The sequence below is a fragment of the Centroberyx gerrardi genome, chromosome 2 (genome assembly GCF_048128805.1).
Source record: "Centroberyx gerrardi isolate f3 chromosome 2, fCenGer3.hap1.cur.20231027, whole genome shotgun sequence".
Taxonomy (NCBI): domain Eukaryota; kingdom Metazoa; phylum Chordata; class Actinopteri; order Beryciformes; family Berycidae; genus Centroberyx; species Centroberyx gerrardi.
In genome coordinates this window covers 18,803,689-18,824,031 of record NC_135998.1, presented here as the reverse complement: position 1 = coordinate 18,824,031, position 20,343 = coordinate 18,803,689, and the positions used below count along the sequence as shown (strand labels likewise).

The 20,343-nt window shown below is 41.4% G+C and overlaps 1 protein-coding gene across 1 annotated transcript in view; it reads left to right on the top strand.

Annotated features, from left to right (window-relative positions):
• Positions 1-20,343, top strand: part of astn2 (astrotactin 2) — a 441,429-nt gene that overhangs the window by 43,602 nt on the left and 377,484 nt on the right. Inside the window, exon 3 of the mRNA XM_078288520.1 lies at positions 13,360-13,547. Within this exon, the coding sequence (XP_078144646.1) occupies positions 13,360-13,547 (188 nt within the window). The remainder of the gene's footprint in view (positions 1-13,359; positions 13,548-20,343) is intronic.

Genomic DNA, 20,343 nt, shown 5'->3' with positions numbered 1-20,343 from the left:
GTACACAAAAGTCTGGCTGTCAGGTTGTTGTACGTATTTTTAAAGGAAATATTTCAGTGTTAAATAAAAGATACTAATATATTAATTCCTCTATATATTCAGTTTTATCCTATGCTAGGACACTACACAGAGCAGTGTCCTAGCATCTGTGATTAGTGAACATATATCCAGAAACGGGCAGAAATTCCTGTCAAAGGAAATAAGCAAGCCTAGCCCCTGATCTATCGATGTTACACTTTTGAACAGCTGCAATGACAATCGGGTGATGTTGAAAGTATCCAGAATTATTTTTAATATAATTGTATTTATGCTATATAAGCCTTGTCGAAACGTGGCACCTCATTACTATCGAGTAAAGCTTTTGGATATAAAAGCTCAAAGAAGGAAAACACAAAGCTTCTCATTTAGTGTCTACACTGCACATCTTGAGGGCATAAGAATTTCAGTTCTCGTGTTGGTAGCAAACTGTACATGTTAACAAATTATAATTTTTATTTTGACTTTCCTTGTCAAAACAGGTGATATACTTAAATTGAGTTGTATTCTCCTTTAAAGCAGACCTTCATGAGTGCTTAAGTGCAGTATAATATCCCTGTGTCAATGCATTTTATCCCTCTTATTTGACCGCGGTCTCAATTGGAGAGGCCAAAACAAAGGATTAGTAAATCTTAATGTGTGTATTCTTGCACCCTTACCTCCCACTTTGGCACCGTTGGACAAGCCCCACCGGTGGACAAGCTCCACATTATAGTGAGAGAGAAGAGATGTGAAATCAGAATAGGTCTTGTTAATGGGATTGGAGTGTTTTAGAAGAAGCCTATGCACTCAGCAGATAAGGGGACTGTTTATCCTGTTAATGTGTCACTTTAAATACATTAGGGGTCCTGCTTTTTTTGGCCGCCTGCCTCACTAATCCTGAACAGCGCAAGAGACAAACCATTTATAGATCCACACATAAATTACCCTGTTATTGTTTCTTGGTAGTCTAATGATGCTAATTTCCTGTAGAATGGAGTTTTGGTCTTAAAAATGATATTGAGACTCAATGGCATATTAAAAGCTGCTGTGTGTGTGTGTGTGTGTGTGTGTGGGGAAGGGGGATATGTATATGAGATGAAGATTACGTAAGTGACCTTGAATGACGATAGAGGCATACACACACAAAGGCACGTGCATGTGCGCGTGCATACACATGCGCAGACACACCCACACACATGAGTGACACACACAGAATGTGTTCTCTGCTAATGAGAGATAAACCAGGTCCCATTGTGCCACTGCAGGGCCAATAGCAAGCAGTTATTTGTTTATTCTATGTACTCCGTCACAGCAGGCTCCCAAAGGTCTGTCAGTCCCACCATAAAGCAAACACTGTTCTAGAATTCATGGCTTACTTTGCATTTGTCTTTGTTGTTGCACTATTGTTTAGGAAAATGTATAGGGAAATATTTGCTAACTATGTTTGTGGATAACTATGTTGTATTGTGACATTTCTGCTAGTTTGAATGTATCATACTGTTTCATTTGCCCATAAGAACAGTCTTACGGAAGCACAAAGCATATAAGACTATAACTTTCATTTAACTTTTGGGTTGTTTACAACAACAAAGGATGTGGATATATTTTGCTTTACTTAAGGCACTCACTGCTACCCTCTAATACTGTTACTGCTGCACCCTGGTTGTGTGTTCTGAAGTCACAAGTCACCTTCTCCTTCATGCTGGGAGGCTCACTGGTGATGTCTCTGAAAATATGATTGGTTTTCAATAGGAGGTGGTCAATGCCCGGGCCAACGGCTACCGCTGTGATTGAGCACAGTAGGAGCAAGTGTGGGTGTGGACATCAGCGATAAGGCCTGAGTGGCGCTGGCAGGGCCAGTCGTTAACAGAAGATCCTTCAGAGGACCCCACTCAGAACTCCAGGGACAAAGCTGGTCTCACTGTGCTCAAATCCAATTACATTCTCCCTCCTCCCTTTACATTAGCTGGAATGGCTGTCACTCTTTATCACATCTGTATTCAGAGCAAATACCGTACTGGTTTAAAATGCTTTGCCTTAGTCATTGTAAATACTCTTAGGACAATCAATCTCTAGCAGACCAATGGTCAAAATGTAATTGAAATGACTTCCATTAATTGGGGCATTTGCTCAGGCCTGACTGGAGTGCCAGATTCTGATACCAGGACCATGAAGTTAGTGCCATTAAACCACGCAAGTTTCATCAATCACACAAAAATAGTGGAAAATTGCCATTTTTACTAAGTGAGAGTTTCTTCCCTGCTGTAATTCAGTGGTGCATCAGTAAGATTATTAGAGGTGTTTTTGTTTTTTAAAATTCATCATGAGAAATTCACTTTCGTTTTCACAATGTTAGACTCTGTCGGATTGAGTACAATGCTGCTGGTCTACTGGTCTGTGCATCGCCAAATGACAGACATTAGGGATGTGCAGAGAGCCCAGTATTTGTATTTGTATCTGTATTTGTTGAGGCAGCAAAATTATTTGTATTTGTATTCGAATAAAAGTGGAAATAGGCATAACAATCCTGTTTTTGTTTTTATTACACTTCTAATTTTAGGATAAAGTGTTAAAATAAGTGTTCTTCAATAAACTAGGGTTCCCACAGCAGGTCTTGAACCCCAGTCTCCCAGACCACGGATGACTGCGCTGACCACTCAGCCAAAGATCAACTCCACCAGATATACAGACCTGCAGCTATTTATACATTCATGACACATAGACAGACAGCAGAGGAGAGAGACAGAGACAGCGATGTAACCTCGCTATGCTACAAGTCCCGACCTGCGCGCTGTTATTTGACATGTTTTTTTTTTCCCCGAAAACAAATAATTTTTAAAATATTTGTACGAAATAAATATTCGTAAAAACCCACTATTTGTGCTTTTTCGAATACCGTATTCGGATTTGGCTCCACCCCTAACAGACATGATGTGATGCGCACATCAGGTACATTAGAGAATGATTTAGATCAATTTCTATACATTGACCAACTTCGTATTTTGTGGCGTTGCTCCACAGACGAGCCTGTGTATGTGAAACACTGCATCTTGCAGTCAAAGACGCCCTCTAGAGGCCATCTCACGAAGTATCGATGACTGACTGACAGACTGGCTGACCTAAATATGCCTCGTGGAATACAGGTCATCCAGAGAAACCGGTGTTGAATCAACACAATTGGATCCTGCTGTGCTGATTGAGCCAGCAGCATCCTCCTGACAATGAGAAACAGCTAGTGACAGCTTTTTAAGTGAGCAGCTGTTGTATGTGTGGGGTTTGGTGTAGTCCTTTTGGAGCATGAACACCAAGGTACATGGACGACACCTCTCCCCGATGTGTAGCCACGCATGAAGTATGAACCAGCCTTACGGCCAAGCAACACCAGAAGTGACATACTCACATGGAGCTGTGGCCGCCCCCTCAAATTGGTTGCTTCGGGGCATGTCGACTAGTGGTAGCAAGTTGGGATTAACAACTTTGTCTGACCCAAATATGATATTAAAAGAGATTGGATACTGTAGCTGTGTAAACTTTTAATAACCGGAACATGGAGTTGGAGAAATATGTTTCAATCAATCCAAATCAACTGAGGAAAAACTATTGCCAACGATTGCAGAGTTCACTGATAAATCCATCTTAACAGCCTGTGTAGACCCACTATGGCAACAGCAATATCTGCCTCCTTCCTACAGGCAGCATTTTTCCCATCGGTATCCCAGTAGGTAGGGAGAGAGGGGTCATACAACTCAGGATCCCCACACCGTTGTAATCTATTTTCTCTCAAAAGACATACTTGGGCAGCTAATGTTACTTTCTGGTAATAAGAAAGTAGGTGAAAACTGGTAGAAGCATTGTGCAGTCATCTTTTTTGGCCAAATGGATTTGTTCTCGTATGACGAACACCGCGCATATTTGCATGAAGTTCACTGAATTTCAACATTTGTCCCACCCTTTCCTCTGCTTCGTGTGCTTGGTTTGCATCGCAAGCTATCCCAGTGTGTGTTGCGCAGCAAATTTCTCACTTCACATAGAAAATGAATGGAGGTGGGACTACCCGCTTGGCAGATCATGTATGGTGTGGCTTGCCTGTTAGAGCTCCGTAGTATTGTGTGCCTCTTCCTATTTATAAGCAAGCCGTTTATAGTTGTCAATGGTAAAAGAGTGGTAGAATGGTAAAAGTCAGATAGAGATTGAGGACACTCTGGCTTCTTAGTCACTTGGCTGTTTTTTGGATTTCCAGTAAAGTATGAAAATGATTCAAAGGTTGTTGACAAGAAGCATACAATGTGTAAGTTGTGTAAAGCCATGATAGCATGTACCACCAGCAACACTTCAAATATGACAGCACACTTACGACATTGCAGCCACAAGTTAGCTTAAAACCCTCTAGACCCCATAGCGCCCGTTCTATATTTCACTATCGCGCCCAAGAGCGCCCGTCATTTTTAAATCGTTTAAAATGTACCAAAAATTGAAAATCAAGTTATCAGCTTTGTTTTATATATACTTCAAGTTGTCATCGATGAACCGGAACCGGAAAATTTAGCTGGTGACACAGACGTTTGATTTTCCCTGGGTTTAGTCGTCCTCCACCGGTAAAAATGACTTCGCCGGCTAAGCGTCACGCTTTTAAAACCTTCTGGAAGCTGTCAGACAGAACCTGACCCGCCGTATGTAGTGGAAAGTTACGAAGACATTGTGAGTTGAAGTCTTTTGATCGAAATCGCTTGTTCTTGCTCGATAAAACAAGACACAAGATCACCTTCACTAAACAGCGGGACCTACCTGGCTCACCGCCGGAGACGGACGCTGTTTTCCGGGAGGCAGTACCCCGAAGAGTCGGTAGGAGGACTGGCCGGGTTGCGGCAACTTTTTCCATATTTGTTTGGCGACTATTACTATCTGACCTTATTACTGTGTGGGTTGAGGCGCTGGAGGTTTTGTATGTATTTTGAAAGCTTATCGTTAGCCAAGATAGGAAGGATCTGTTTTGTTGTCATACTTTGAATGACACTGAAGGAGACGCCCTGAATCGCCTTGCCATGTATTTGGTACCAAATTAAAGGGTAAAAAAAAGTGTTTTTTTAAATGGAAAAACTTGTGATTGTCAATTTCTTTTTATTTTTGAGATATAGCTGTTTGTTTGGAATGAGCATGAAAATGCTGATTTAAGTGAGAATTCCCAGTGAACTGCAGCAATATTCTAGAATTCTACTGGGGTCTAGAGGGTTAAAGTTAGGTAATTTACCCTCCCTGCTGCTTACCCCTTACTGTACCCAGCGAATGGGTCTCTTCTACAGCAGGAGATATTGTGACTGCACATAGGTCAATACGGCTGGCAGAAAATGTGGATATGCTCATTTTCTTAAATAAAACATGACATTGTCCTCCTAGAACATCCTCTAAGGCCAACTTACTGATACTAACATTACTGCCGTGATTCTAATATATGTTTCCATAGCTGGAGAGATCCAGCTCCTAGTTGTAGCTGACCGTTTTGCTTCTCATCTGTCTACTTCATCCGACAGTGTTGCTCTAACAGAGCCTCCGACACACTGACAGTATTGGAGTACGGCTTTTGTTGTAGCAGTTTGACTCTTGACAAGGACATAAGACGGTAAAAAGGTGTTGTTGGCGAACCGCTGAGGCGGATAGTAGTGTGTATGGTAGCGTTCATCTTCAAAGTTTGTCGGACATAACAACAGTAACTAAGGGGGGTGGGAGTTAACAGAAATGTTGCAAATGGTCTATAGTGATTAAAAAGTAGATACTGTAAAAGAAACCAGGTTGGGCCTATGTGCAGTAATATTATTTATTTCAAAATTACTATCCAAAGCTGTCTCATTGTTTTGTTTTTGTTTGTTTGCTTGTTTTGTACACTTTGTACATTTTATTTTGAGAAGGTGGAATTTGAGGTGGAATTTTGCCATTAGGTCACTGATATGTGATATGTAGGCCTACTGTATGTGTTACACGTGGCATGTACCTGTATAAAAAGTACTTTTCCTCTCTCTCTCTCTCTCTCTCTCTCTCTCTCTCTCTCTCTCTCTCTCTCTCTCTCTCTCTCTCTCTCTCTCTCTCTCTCTCTCTCTCTCTCTCTCCTCTCCTCTGCCCCTATTCCTTCTCTGTCACTCTCTATCACTCTTATCAACCCCTCATACAAATGTCATAGTTCTTCTCTCCTCATGTCTTCCCCTCGCTTCTTCCCGTTTTGGGTGGCATAATCAGCCATTCTGCTGTCATAATGATATTGATGATGATGTTATAATTATCTCAAGTTTTGTGTCTGTGGTGCCTCGTGGTGATGAAATGTTGGTCGTAGTCTAGTCCTCCAGATCCAGCCAAATTAGGGCATGCATGCCTGCTGTACACCCACAGTAACAACTATTTCAACACACACACACACACACACAGACACACACAGACACACGCACACCAGACCTCACTGTCTGGCAGGTCTGTGTACATAACACCATTGCCTGGAAAAAAACATCATTTTCTTGATGCATTTTTAATTGTGTTCATTTTCAATGGTCTTTATGTGAATGCCAGCTATTTCATTAGTGTTTGTAATAAGACGATAGGGTGAGTTGCTTGGGTGTTAAATCGGAAGGGAGAACCTTGCATGCCTTTTTTCAGCTAATGCTGCATGTGGCTAAATATTCCATAGCTCACACCAGGTCATTTAGAAATGGTAATGACACAATTAGCATTTCGGGAATGGGAGGATATGACATTTCGACCATTTAGTGTCTAATCAAAGATGCATTTCTCCTACCTTGTTTGTTTTCCTGCTGATGAACTGTTCAAACAAACACAAAGCAGTTTGAAAAGTGAAATCGTGCAGAATCTGCCAGTGTCAAAGTCAATAGTCAAATATTCTAAGGTAGAATTTGAATGCCTAGGAGGTATGCTAATATTCCAGATAAAAAATTCAAAAATGCTTTATTGGCATGCATGACAATGTCAGTGTTGCCAAACCAATGAAATGTATAAAACAATGTCATATGAGCAACAACAACAATACAATTTTGATTAAAATAATTACATATCCAGTGGAGAATGTGTTTATACCTCTCTCTCTCTCTTTCTCTCTCTCTCTCTCTCTCTCTCTCTCTCTCTCTCTCTCTCTCTCTCACTCACTCTCTCCCTCTCTCTCCTCTCCTTCTCTGTCCTTGCTTCTATTTTGGGCTGAGATATTTAGACCCATTGAGGTTGTGAAAGTCCATCATTACCCTCTGATATGAATTATTGAATATGCATCTGCCCATTGTATTGAGACCGGCAAGGCATCCATACTGTAGGCAGCCTGAGCCGCGAGACGTGGGGCACAGTCAGTGGAAGACTGACGCGTTATGCCACATGTGTAATGACAGGCGCAAAGTGCCTTTAGGGTGCCAGCTTTCATCATGGTAAGCGTTGATGACACGGGCTTGTTGCCGAGCTGACAAACTGTCATGGAGCTGTCAGGCCCACACAGTCACTGACTCTGCGCTGCTATGATCACCTTTAAACTGATGAATGCCAACCTTTTGGGAGTGTGTGTGTGTGTGTGTGTGTGTGTGTGTGTGTGTGTGTGTGTGCGTGTGTGTGTGTGTGGTGGGGGGAGGGGGGGCATGTATGCATTTGCAAGCTTCCACACAATATATATGTCTGTCTAATACAGGCATTTGTACTATTTTGAACCCATATTTCTTCTCTGTGTCTGTGGGCATGACTACTGAGCTGTCAGACTGTTTTTCCAGTTCATTTCTTTCATGACTTTGACAGTGATTATCCAGTCAAATAGGTTGCAGTGTTTTGGTTTTTGGTGCAGTAGGTTTATAGAAATTATCACAGACTTCTTCTGACTGTGTTATTGATCACGCAAATAGGTAGTAACAATGATGAACATTGTTATGTTCTCAAAATGAATCAGAACATTTCGTATAGAAACTGTGGTTGTAGTCTGAGGATAAGGATTAAAGAGACTTGTACAATAAATTAGGTGTGGGATAAAATTACAGTGTTTCACCTGGTAATTGTGTAGTTCTTTCACAGCTCACTACACCAACACTCTCTTTGTATCTATAATCATCAAGTTTTGCATAATTAATATTTGGAGGAAGTCATTTTTCACCACCATCGAAAACCCATCCTTCTGCTAATTGGATAATTTTTCATAGTAAAGACTACGGATGGTCTTACTTCACCATGTGAATATTAATTTAAACACTTGAACATCAACCGCACAGCTTGATGGTGTATAGTTTTATTTTGGAATTCATTTTCAGTCTCATTAGTAATGATGGGAATCAAGGCAGCTTATTTTCTTTTATTACACATTTGTTGAGCTACAGGATATCAACAATTGTTGTATGATGTTCAGGAGCTAAACATGCATGCAAAGGCTGGTGTTCCATGTGCGCTGACAAGAACACAGGAGCTGATCTCTCTCTGACACTCACATGGTGTCAGTCAGTTTTGATGCTGGTCATCTTCCTCCTCATCTTCATCATTATCACCATTTCTAATATTTACTTGCCCTTGGCTCTGAGCTCGGCAGTACACTCACCATCATTATTGCTGTTGGTGCCAGCAGTGGAGCTAATGGTTGCTTTGGTAATATTATTAGCAGCAAACACTACCCGCAATTGATTCTTTAATGAAAAAAGTTGTCAAAAAAACTTCTAATTTCCTCTCTCTCTTATTTGTTTTTCTGTGCCGCTTGGGTAGCTTTGTTTAATTTATTTATTTTTTTGTATTTCTCTTGCAGTAACTGGTGCAGTAGCAAGGAAAATGAGTTCAAAGTCAAATAGAAGTCAAGTGGAATAGGCCACTATAGCCTGACTAACTGTGTGTGTGTGTGTGTGTGTGTGTGTTATTATTACAAAACGAGGGGTGTTTTTCAATAAGTACATTTCTTTTAAACTCATCAAAATAAATTAGTTAGTAGTTATTTCTGTTCTTATCTTTTGTGTGGCCCTCTGGCCAAAAGGCAGCCACCTATCTTTGCTAATGGCAAGACCGCCCTTGATTATGTTAATTAATAAATAAATAAATAATTCATATAAATAATAAATACTTGTTTTTGATAGCAAACATAATTTATCTCCATCAAAGATTCTTTCATCATTGCATTATCCCAAAACTGTTTCAGCTCTCAGGAAATTCAACGCTGTAGCTCAAGGCAGGAGGTAATGAATGTGAAAATGACAGTGAAGGTTTGAAATTAATAATGCACTCAGCACTTCTTGCCAAACATGGCAATTGAGGATTAAAAAGAGAGATAAAGAGGGAAAAGTGATAGAGAGGGAGAAACAGAAAGATAAACAGAAAAATGGATGGATGGAGAGAAAGACAGCAAGAAGCAGAGCGAGTCCTTGTTGGGTCACCAGCCCTGGTAATAAGAGTTCTGCTGACATTGAATGTTCAATAGATTTCACTCAGGGATATCTGGAGTACCTGCAGACGGACTGAGCCAAGAATAAAAAGGCTTTATCAAGGATTTGGGCCAAGCTCCAAAAAATCCTGTCCCTTCTGTTATGCAAGCTTATTGAGAATAATATCAAAGACCAAACCAAGGTTTTCATCTTTGTTTTTATTGTTTTGCAGTTTCACTTTTACCTCTCAATAACAAATGACTAATGAAATGCTTTGGTAGATTATTGAACTATTATTGAACTAAAAAAACCATCCATATTTATAGGGGAATCCCAATGAATTTGAGCTTGCCCTTTTAACAATTCACACTGTAGTAGTGAACATTCAATAAAGTATCCTATCACCAGCAACAAGTGAGGAAAGTTTGTTAGAGTTGAAGTCAGTCTCCCATCTATTGTCACTCGGGCAGCTCGGTATAACATGATAGCCATGACTCTTGGTCATTAGCTTCTACCTTTTAGCCTGGTTTATGGTTCGTCAGAAATGCTTCTGAGAGCCACCCGAAACAAACTTCTGAAAGCCCTGAACCTTCATGGTTTTTCAGAACATTACGATAGGAGGTGCTTAAGCTACTTGCAGGCTGTCCGTCAAACAAGGGGGTGGGGTAGTAAACAGTCATAGGTCAGAGGTGAAAGCGCGTATTTCCTGTTGCCGTTCAAACAAAATGGCGGCACACTATTCCATTTCTATTTTGTGTCCTCCACGCTGCATCCCATAGCCTCTGCTATCTCCCTCCAGGAGTTGAATGCTTTCCCGGTGTCCTTATAGTCATGCTGGGAGAAATCATACAGGTGAGGATACAGACAAACCCTCTCAGAGAGTGCAAATGCATTCATGTTGTCGCAAAGCCATGAAAATGTAGAAGTAAATTTATTGTTTTTGTGTGTTTTTAAAGTCTGAAACAATGAATGAATAATGCAATGAATAATACAATATCCATCCCCCAATGCCATTACAGCCAAGTGTCCGAGAAGGGTGAATACAATAGTGCTGCATGGCCTACACAGTAGCTTACCGGAAGTTGTTCTGAGGAGAAGGTACAGGCAGAAATTTGCGGCTCCCTCCAATTCCGAGCCATGACATGAGTTTTCAAAATTGTACGTATTACCCTTTAAGGATCCAACCTCAAGGTATGTCACCATTTCTTTGTGGTTCATACAGAGTGAACCTTGCCATACGTTTCCTATTTGCTCGGGGGGCTTGTGAAGTTCCTCAGGGTTGTCCTTGGACTTAGTCCTTGCTAGGAGCGCACAGGCATTAGTCACACACATATATACACATGTGTGCGTGCAGTCATGCACGTGCACACATAAATAGTGTTTTTCCTAATGAATTACAAACAGACCTTGTGGCTGTACCCCTATATCCTGGTAACGTCTGGCTTAGTGCCCAATGACAACTCTCAGAGCACAAAAGACAAGGACACACACACGCACACACACAAAATCCTTTTGTCTTTAAATAGCATTCGTACCAAGCTTCCTCATCTACATACAGTAGTTAAAAGCTAGGTAACAGACCCTGGAAACCATCACTGTTACTGTCCATCCATCCTGCTTTTGATTGCTTTATTATTGCAAGATTCAGCTTTTTTCAGTTTTTCACAAGAAAATCACTTTGTTCTGATTTGGCTCAAAGTACAGTAAGCGTCAGTGTTCTGCATAATCAGAGTTATTTTAAGGTATCTGAAACACATACAGCATGTGAACAAAGTTCAAAGGTAAATTTGACAGGAGCTGGATAGCTATAGAAGCTCTGTTTTAAACAGTAACAGATGGCAAGAACCACCTCACTGTTAGCCAGCACTGTTAGCCAACATGAATACAATGAAGCATACAAAGCCTCATCCACTGTCAAGGTCAAAGGTCAAGCAGCATATCTCCTTATTTGAATATCCAGATATTAAACATAAAGAGTGACAGCATTTTAGAATTTCACAGCTAGGGATGCACTGATACCGATACTGGTATCGGTATCGGTGCCGATACCCGGCTAAAACGGAATATCGGTATCGGAGATTTTACCCAAGACTAAAATCTGATACCGAAAGCCATGAGTAACATGTAAGAAATAAAAGCAAACTGTCTTGATTTTATGCATTTGTGGCACATAGAAGCCTGTATTTCAACAGTGGGAAAAACAAGGATTTTATCTCAATAATTTTGTCCATTGACCCCAAACTAAGGAAGTAAGCCTGCACTGTTCAGTAAAAGTAATGGATCGGATCGGTACTCAGTATCGGCCGATACTTAAACTTTCATACTCATAATCGGTATCGGCATTGAAAAAGTGGCATCGGTGCATCCCTATTCACAGCCTACAAAAATGTATCATAGGCTGTAGTCAGCAAAAGTATAGACCCTCTGACTGGTCAGTTACAAGAGGGAAGGATGCTTAAAGGAAGGTTTTGTAAATCTTTTTAGAAAGATTTACTTTCTAAAAATCCTTTTAGAAAGATTTACATTATTAGAAAAGATAATGATGACTACCATTGTTTATATGTTAAAAATAATGCAGTATTATCATTCTATGAAGGCTATGGAATAAGGAATGTTATTACAGACAAAACCGGAAAAAAGTCCTACTTCCCAGTTGCCCTTGAAGTCCTGTGTGTGTGTGTGTGTGTGTGTGTATGTGTATGTGTGGGGGGCGGGGGTGGGGTGGGGTCACTGTTGAGCAGAGCTCACATAACCCTCCCCTGCCACCCATGTCCACTGACCCAGAGTCAGCAGGTTAATAACCATTGCCAGTGAAAGCCATCCATCATTCGGTACCTGCCACTGATCAGGGACCAGCAGATGTCTATGCCCTTGTCACCCAGCCACATGACAAATACTGTATCAAGCCTCACAATCAGAAGCTCCCTGAGGCTTCTCAGTACTCATCTACTGAACAACCACCCTCAGTTGATAGCATTATAGCATTGCAATCTCGGGCCATTATCCATACTAGGTAATTTGGCAATCCCCCTGCCCTCTTTTTCCTCTCTTCTTGCCATTTGCCCTCTAAATTGCAATTTGGGTCTTTTTTTTTTTTCAAATTTGCTATATTTTTTTTCTCTTAAATCCTTTTCTCTTAAATGTTTCCAGCTTGCCTTTGATGATGTACACTTTTATGCTAATGCCAGCAGTGGCTTGGAGCTAATGTTTCATTAGGTTTACAAGATGCTTGATGATTTATGGAGATAACAGGAGGACAGTGCATGGTGAGACAGCATTTCTACAACTGCTATTGACAGTGAAATTGAATCGAGCTTGATAAATAGCAGAGTGACATAGCCTTTGTCTTTTTCCCATTTGTAAAGACTGTACTGCCTGTTTCTGGCCCCACAACATAAACAAATGTAAAGGAATAACACATTGCCAACGATGATTCATTTTCTTCATAATTCCCGTGGTGCTGTATTGATCGAGATGGTTGATTTACTATGACACTTGCCAATTATCAATTTTGGATTTACGACAAAATCTCTGACTTATAACCTGGATGAAAAAGTTGTCATCATAAAGATGTCAGTAAATCTAAGCAATGCAATTACAAATAGACAATCTTTACCATATTGACTGCATAGCAAAGCTTATGATAACAGGCTTAGAAGTCTAGTCTATTTCCAGTCATCGAAGAGTTCCTGTGTTGATGTAGTCGGGTTTCTGGGAGCAGTCGAGTCTTGACGTGCATCGAGATGAAGCACTGCACTGGAATACTAATGCATAACTTAACACTCACATCTGAACTTTGGATTATTCTTCACAGACTAATGTGCTTTTTGTTGACACATAATAACAGATATGCACACACAGATTTTAGCACACATGCATTCTCTCTCACACACGCACACACAGCTTAAATGTCAACTGCTTATGGCTTAACAGTTGATCTCACTATTTCCCTTTCTCCCTCTCACCTTGTTCTCCACAGAGATGTCAGGTACAGGAGAAGATATTTCCCAGGTACACTGGAAGCAGCAGTGGTTGGAAAATGGAACACTGTACTTCCATGTGTCCATGACTGAGTCTGAGCTACTAGCCCAGACGACACAACCCACGGCCCGGGAGCCAGCTCATGTCCTACATGAACATATGCATCTGCTGCACATCTCAGTTATGGTATGTGGTACACACCTAAGAAAGCACACACACACACACACACACACACACACACACACACACTGGTGTCTACTATTCTGTTTGCTGGACATGTGCAAATCACTCTCTTGACCTTTCCCTCCACACCCTGTGGAAGCTACTTCCTCTAGACAAGAAAATAAACTCCCACGCACCCCATATCTGTATCCCACTCTACTAGCCATCTGTGCTTCTCTGCATGGTTCACACACACACACACACACACACACACACACTGTGGGGACCTGGCCTGGTGGGAGGTGAATTTTCACAACAGATGAAATAAAGAGAGCCAGAGTCAGCGTGTGAGCTCAAAATAAGAGGTTTTTTTAAAAGGTGCAGGGAAAGGGGTGAGGGGTATAAGTGAAACTGAAGTTCTTCCCAGTTGGGGTGCCTCCGGGGCTCCTGCGGAGGTCTACTCTGCCTAGGGAAAGAGCAGAAGAGGTCTGAGTCGGGCTTCCAGTGTCTGGGGACTGGGCCAGGGCCAGGGCGTTCTCTGAGGAGAGAGGCACCATGTCCAGGTTATAATGGTAGGGTCCCAGTTAACCACAATATTCCACTTTGTCTAGACTCTTGGCTGCCACAGTGATCCCAGCAGCCTCTGCCATTCCTCTAATCTTCCTCTGCTTAGATTGTTGTAGTGGCCATTATTACAATGCATCTTACCTGTGGCTGCTTTACCAAGTGCAGAGCAGATACTTGGGGAGATAGCTGCCCTCTAGTACCTTCCCCAGTGGCATACGCTGTGAAAAGGATGCTGCCCATGGTGCTGAAGGTGTTGGCTCATTCAGCAATGCAACGCAGTAGTACTGTAGTGCCACCTACCCTACCCACGCTCCAAGGCATTGCGGATAGCGTTGGTAGAAGCATCTGTTAGAGAAGTCTGGAGCAATCAAAACCAGTTCCCCACAGAGGCTTTGTTGAATTGAATGCATTGTCTGCTTTTGCTGACCACTTTACCTAGTTAGGTAGGCTCTTCTGTGTCAAGTCGTGCAATGGAACTGCAACAGTGGCAAAGTTTGGGATGAACCGCCGGTAATATCCAATTAGACCAAGGAATGTCTTTACCTGTTTCTTGGTTTGAGGTTGGGGCCAAGTAGTGATGGCAACCATCAGGTTCATCTCCTGTTTGGCTTGGATGCACTTGCACAGTGCAGCAATGGCAGTCAGCAGATTCGATTGTCCTTGCAGGAGGGCAGCAATAGCCATTTTGTCATGCCGACCCTGACTTCCTTCCATATATTGGCTGAATTCAATGGCGAAGCTCAGAGTGCCCGCATTCTCTGTGGCCTGGTGGGAGGTGAATTCAGCACAACAGATGAAATAAGGAGAGCCAGGATCAAGGTGTGAGCCCAAAATAAGAGTCAGTTCATTTAAAGATGCTGGAAAAGGGGCAGGGGTGTAAATGAATGATTTTCTTCTCGGTCGGGACACTTCCGGGACTCCTTTGGAGATCTACTCTACACTCTAGGGAGACAGCATAAGAGAGAGGGAGTGAGACCAAGGGAGGGTGGGACTCCAGGTTTCCGGGTTTCTCTGGGAGATAGACATCAGGTTATACCGGTAGAGTCCGAGGAAATCCAACTTCCAACAATTCTCCTCATTCAACAGTTCCAAATAGTTAACCAGTATGTTCCACTTGCAAGTTCCTAGTGAGGTACTCATGGTCTGGTGTATTGTATCTGCTCTGGCTGCCACAGAGATTCTCCCCGGTGAGAGTCCCAGCAGGCTGTGTTGCCCCTCTAGTCTTCCTCTGCTTAAAACAGCTCAAAACTAGGTCAGTGGCTGTTAGGACAATGCTGGACAATTTTACTAGGTGCAGAGCACATAACTGGAGAGATATCTGCCCTCTAGTAGTTTCCCCAGTGGCCTACCCTGTGGGAAAGGACACAGTCCATGGTGGTGAAGGTGTTGGCTCATTCCAGCAATGCAAGACACACACACTCTCTCACACACGCATGCACGCACGCACGTTCACAACCAGGCATGAACCAGCTATGAATGCATGTGTGGGCTCGTGCGCACACACACACACACACACACACACACACACACACACACCTCTATTCCAGCTGATAACCCAACTCCCACACACCTCTGTGGCCTTCTTTTGCCAAAATGTTTAACTCCCTCTGGACTTAACTATTAAGGCCACTCTCTTCACTTCTCCACATGATTATCTCTCAGTGGACAATCCCCTCTCTGCTTGCCTATTTTTTTGTAACTTCATCTCACCTTTCTTAATGCCAATACTTTTCTAATCCTCTAGCTTCCTTATCTCACCATAAATTCTCCTTGCTGTGTCTTTTTTATAGGTCTGTCCATCCCTCCCAGTCTCTGTTCTCAACCTCACCCCTTCACTTTTCCCTTCAATCTCCAACTTTCAGCCTTCATGTCTCATGTTTCGCACCTACTCTATCATTGACTTTTTACACCTCTCCTTGCACATACCACCACCTTCTCTCTCTCTGTATCTCCCCTCTTATCTCCTGCTTTTCTCCACTCACTCTCCTCTTGCTCTGTCCACCTCCGCTTTCTCTCTCATCTTCTACCCTCTCATGCCTGCAGCCCCACTTCCTCTTCTATCACCCTTAAAGCACCGTCTCTCCTCTCATTCTTTTTCATCTCATCTTTTAACTATGCCCCCCACTGCCCTCTTTCTCACTACAACTTTTGCACAACCTTTTCTCTCCCTCTGTCTCACTCTCTCTCTAACCTGCTTCTCCTCTTCCTCCCTGTCTTTGTTGTTTCATTCTTGCTTCTCACTGTCCTCAGGTGAACCTCCCTCTCATACATCCTACTGCTGTCCGCACACTGCTGACCTGCTTTACTTGGCACTTCCAACCCTCTCCCCTTCAACTTCTACCCTTGGTTGAACAACACCCCAGCCTCCGCCCAAGGAATATAAACATTACCTGAACCTTAACACCCCATCCCACTTCTTTCCCTGTGTGAGCATGGTAGGGTTTCGTGGGGCTATCTGTGTATCACATCAGAAGCACATCCTTATTTCATTCCTCCCTGAAATGCCCATCTCTCCTCGTTAAACATTTGATTTCTGCTCGATATGAGTTCTAGGAGAATGGTATGTGGTATGTTGTTGATGTATATGTGCTTGAGCATGTTTATGTGTATTTTTCCAGGTATATGTGTGCAGTTCGAGCGCATGTGCATGCAGTCTTTTATTGTGTACATGTGAATGGGGATTTCTGCATGTGGACTGAGATAATCTGTATAAAAAGAGACAATATTGTTTCAGATGCAAGGTAGGAGGGAAGGCAGAATGGAAGCATATCCAGGCAGCCAGAACAGGAAACAAGGTGTACTGGTTTGGCCTCACGGCCCCAAGGTGTCTCCTGGCTCTTTGACTGAACATCATTAAGTTTGATTCTGTCAGTTCTGTGGCAGGCTTGAGTCTGAGCGCTCTATTCTTTTGGCATTGAGCTGTCGGTTTCTCACTCACTCATGCAATCTTCTCCCCTCTCTCTCTTCTTTTCACCACCCTTTCCCTACACGGTCTCTCCATCATATCTTAGCAGTGGGATATGAGCTCTGTCTAGCAGACAGGGGCAGATATCAATATTAGCACACAGGTTGAAATGACCATTGGCTGACACAGAGATCAGATAGCTTTGTTTTCTAATGGGTGTTTTCTAATCTTATTCTTAACCCAGTGGATTTGACAAAAAAAAATGAAATGACATTGACTGTCATTTTCCTGGACAAAATCTTTTAGGAGTTTTAAACAAATTCAAATTGTCCGGTATCGTGATACTGACTGATTTTGTTACTATATGCCAATCACGTAGGCTATATTCCTTTGTGTTTTTGAGCCAACTTGGTGCTGTCACAGGTTAAAATGTTTTTGAATCTACACTGAATTACTGGAAGGTGTAACAAAAAACATTTATTTCCCGTCTAGGCTTGAATTCTATGCATCGACAGAAGTAATTTATAGAATGGTAATGTTCACATTCGTAAGCAAAATATCAGCTTTGACTATGTGTGTACAGTATGGTGCTTACAAAGGCATATTTACTGTCCCAAGGGAAGCATTTCTTTCAGCAGACCTTTAGTCTCTCCTAGGCTGGTCACTGTCCTTGCTATTTTACTAATCTTCTAATGAAAGTGTTCTGCTTTAACCCTCACTTCAGAGTTTTATAAGCATGGCCTTGTATATATAGTTGTTATGCAAATATGTTTTTCCGGATTCTTAACCTTAATGATGCTTATTCATTATACTAAATTGAATAGCTTTCAATTATTGTAAAACATTCATTGTTATTGTGCATGTACAGTACATGATCCACTGTCTCAAAATACAGTAGTTTAAATGAATAGCTCTTAAATGTATTCAAGGCTGCAACCCCATGATGGTAATTTACATGTTTACAATATAACAATACAAGCCAAGCCAAGCCATGCATGTGGCATGTTAACAACCAGTGAAAAGGTTTGTCTGTTTTAGGAGTTTATTTTATCTTCTTTTGAGACTGCTTGCTTCCTAATAAAAAGATACAAGGATTTGTGTTAGAAATGTATCAAAATAGTCTGAACCTAATGGAAGTTTTACAAATGCAAGTAACACTGTCCAATCAAATGTAGATAGTGACAGGAAAGATGGGATGGAGTGGGCATGCCATGTCAGTCACATCCAGTACATGGGTTTTAATCTATTGAGCCATGGTATGCTCCTAAAAATAATATTTTTAATGCTTTAATTTTATTTCTATGTGTTTATAAATGTATAAATGATCACATATGCACAGATACCTCACATAAAAGCTTTGTGGCTGAATAACAGGTTCCAGGTGTTGGAGAGATTCTCCCCTCTTAACCATCCGTTCACATGGTCCAACACCAAGTCTCAGTAATCAGAAACACTCAAGGATGATTTTAAAACCCTTATTAATTATACTGGATATTGGCAAACGCTGCAATATTTCTGGCCCATTACCATGGGCCATCAAGTTTAACCATATTTGCCAGCTACATATCTGGCTTAAAGGCTACTGCTGCTTGTTGGGAATCCCATTTCTGGACAACTTCAAAGCATTTTGGAACAGGCCTGACCTTTTTGCCTGGGGTCGCCTGCATCCAAATAGAGCAGACAAACACCTTATAAAGTGCAACATGGAACTGACTCTGAGCCCATGCCCTGGCTGACTGACAACAATGTAATGTAGGAAATGACTAGCTCGTCACCTTCCCACCTTTACAGTCCTACTGTTAATTCAATTTCCTACCAAATTTCAGTTTTTATTAGTGTCAGGCCTTACACACTGTTCATTGTCAACAAAAAGAACCTCTTCAATAAATGCAGCCTTTATCCTATTGCATAAGCCCCTCCAGTCAGGCTGTCCATGTAGTGCTAGTTCTTCTTAATGTGAGATCACTCTTCAATAAGACTTTTATCTTAAATGATTTTATTGCCTCTGCAAAATTAGACTTTCTGTTCCCAACTGAGCATAGCCAGCTGGTTGAATTGTGCCCCCCTGTGTATTATGTCATTTACACTTGACATTTCATGCAACTTGCATCCAGATTATATTGGGATGCGATTTATCCACATTACATTTCCATTTATTATCAAAAATGTGTCTTGCGTACCCAGATAGATATCCAATCACTCAAGACACATTTTAATGCCAGGTGTAAATGGGGTCTATGATTTTATCAGCTCTCTTAGGACTAGTGGCCGGGGTGGTGAAGAATTATCTAGCTTTGAGGTTGTGTTCAAGGTCTGTTGTTCAGATCCTGTTCTTTATGTGGTTGTCTGTCACCCCTCTAAACCTAACGCTAGCTTCTTGCCGTAGTTCTCTGAATTTTAATCCTCTATTGTGCTGCATCATTTTTTCTCATTGATGATACATCTGATGACTTTGCCACTGACCTTTAAAATATTTCTGAGTCTTTTAATTCAAAACTGCATGTCTCTGACCCAACCCATAACCATGGCAATACCTAGATTTAGTTTTTACTGTTGGACTGAATATGCTCTCTGGTTTTGGAAGACTTTTGGGTCTCTTAATTGTACTGTTCACTCTCACATATTTAATGGTCAAAGTGCTCAACAAGTTTCCTCCCTGTTTGCAAATTTCAGTCATATTTTGGCTGAGCTATCCCATGCAAATGATCTCTTAAATTGTGTTAATGGTCTATGTTCTTCAGCCTTACATGGTGTTGACCCACTAAAAACTAGATCCAAATCCATCAGTTTATGCCCTTAGATAAATTAAAGCATCTATTGCCTGAAAAAAGGATTATAGAAGAGTTGAACAGAAGTGGGACATTACTAAGCTTCTATTACCAACATATAAAGAACCAAAACATTAAAAATGCAAGAGCAGTTTTTTTTTTCTTAGCTAATCACTACCAATCAGCATAATGTCAGGCTCTTGTTCAGTACTATTAATTGCCTTGTGTACCCTGCTCCCCCTGGTGTCTCTGTTTTCTCAAATGCTGACTGTGAAAAGTTTTTAACCTTTTTAGATAAGATTAAGGACATTAGGTCTTGGATTTCCCAATCTATTTTCTTTACTGATGCATCCTGTCCTCATCTAGATATTCTGAGTCAGCTTAGGGTGATTTCTCTTCAGGAATTTACAGACACTATTTCACTCATGACGTTATCCACTGGATATGTAATTATTTTAATCAAAATTGTGTTGTTGTTGTTGTTGTTGCTCATAACATTGTTTTATACATTTCATTGCTTTGGCAATACTGATCTGGTCATTCTTGCCAATAAAGCATTTTTTAATTTGAATTTGAGAGA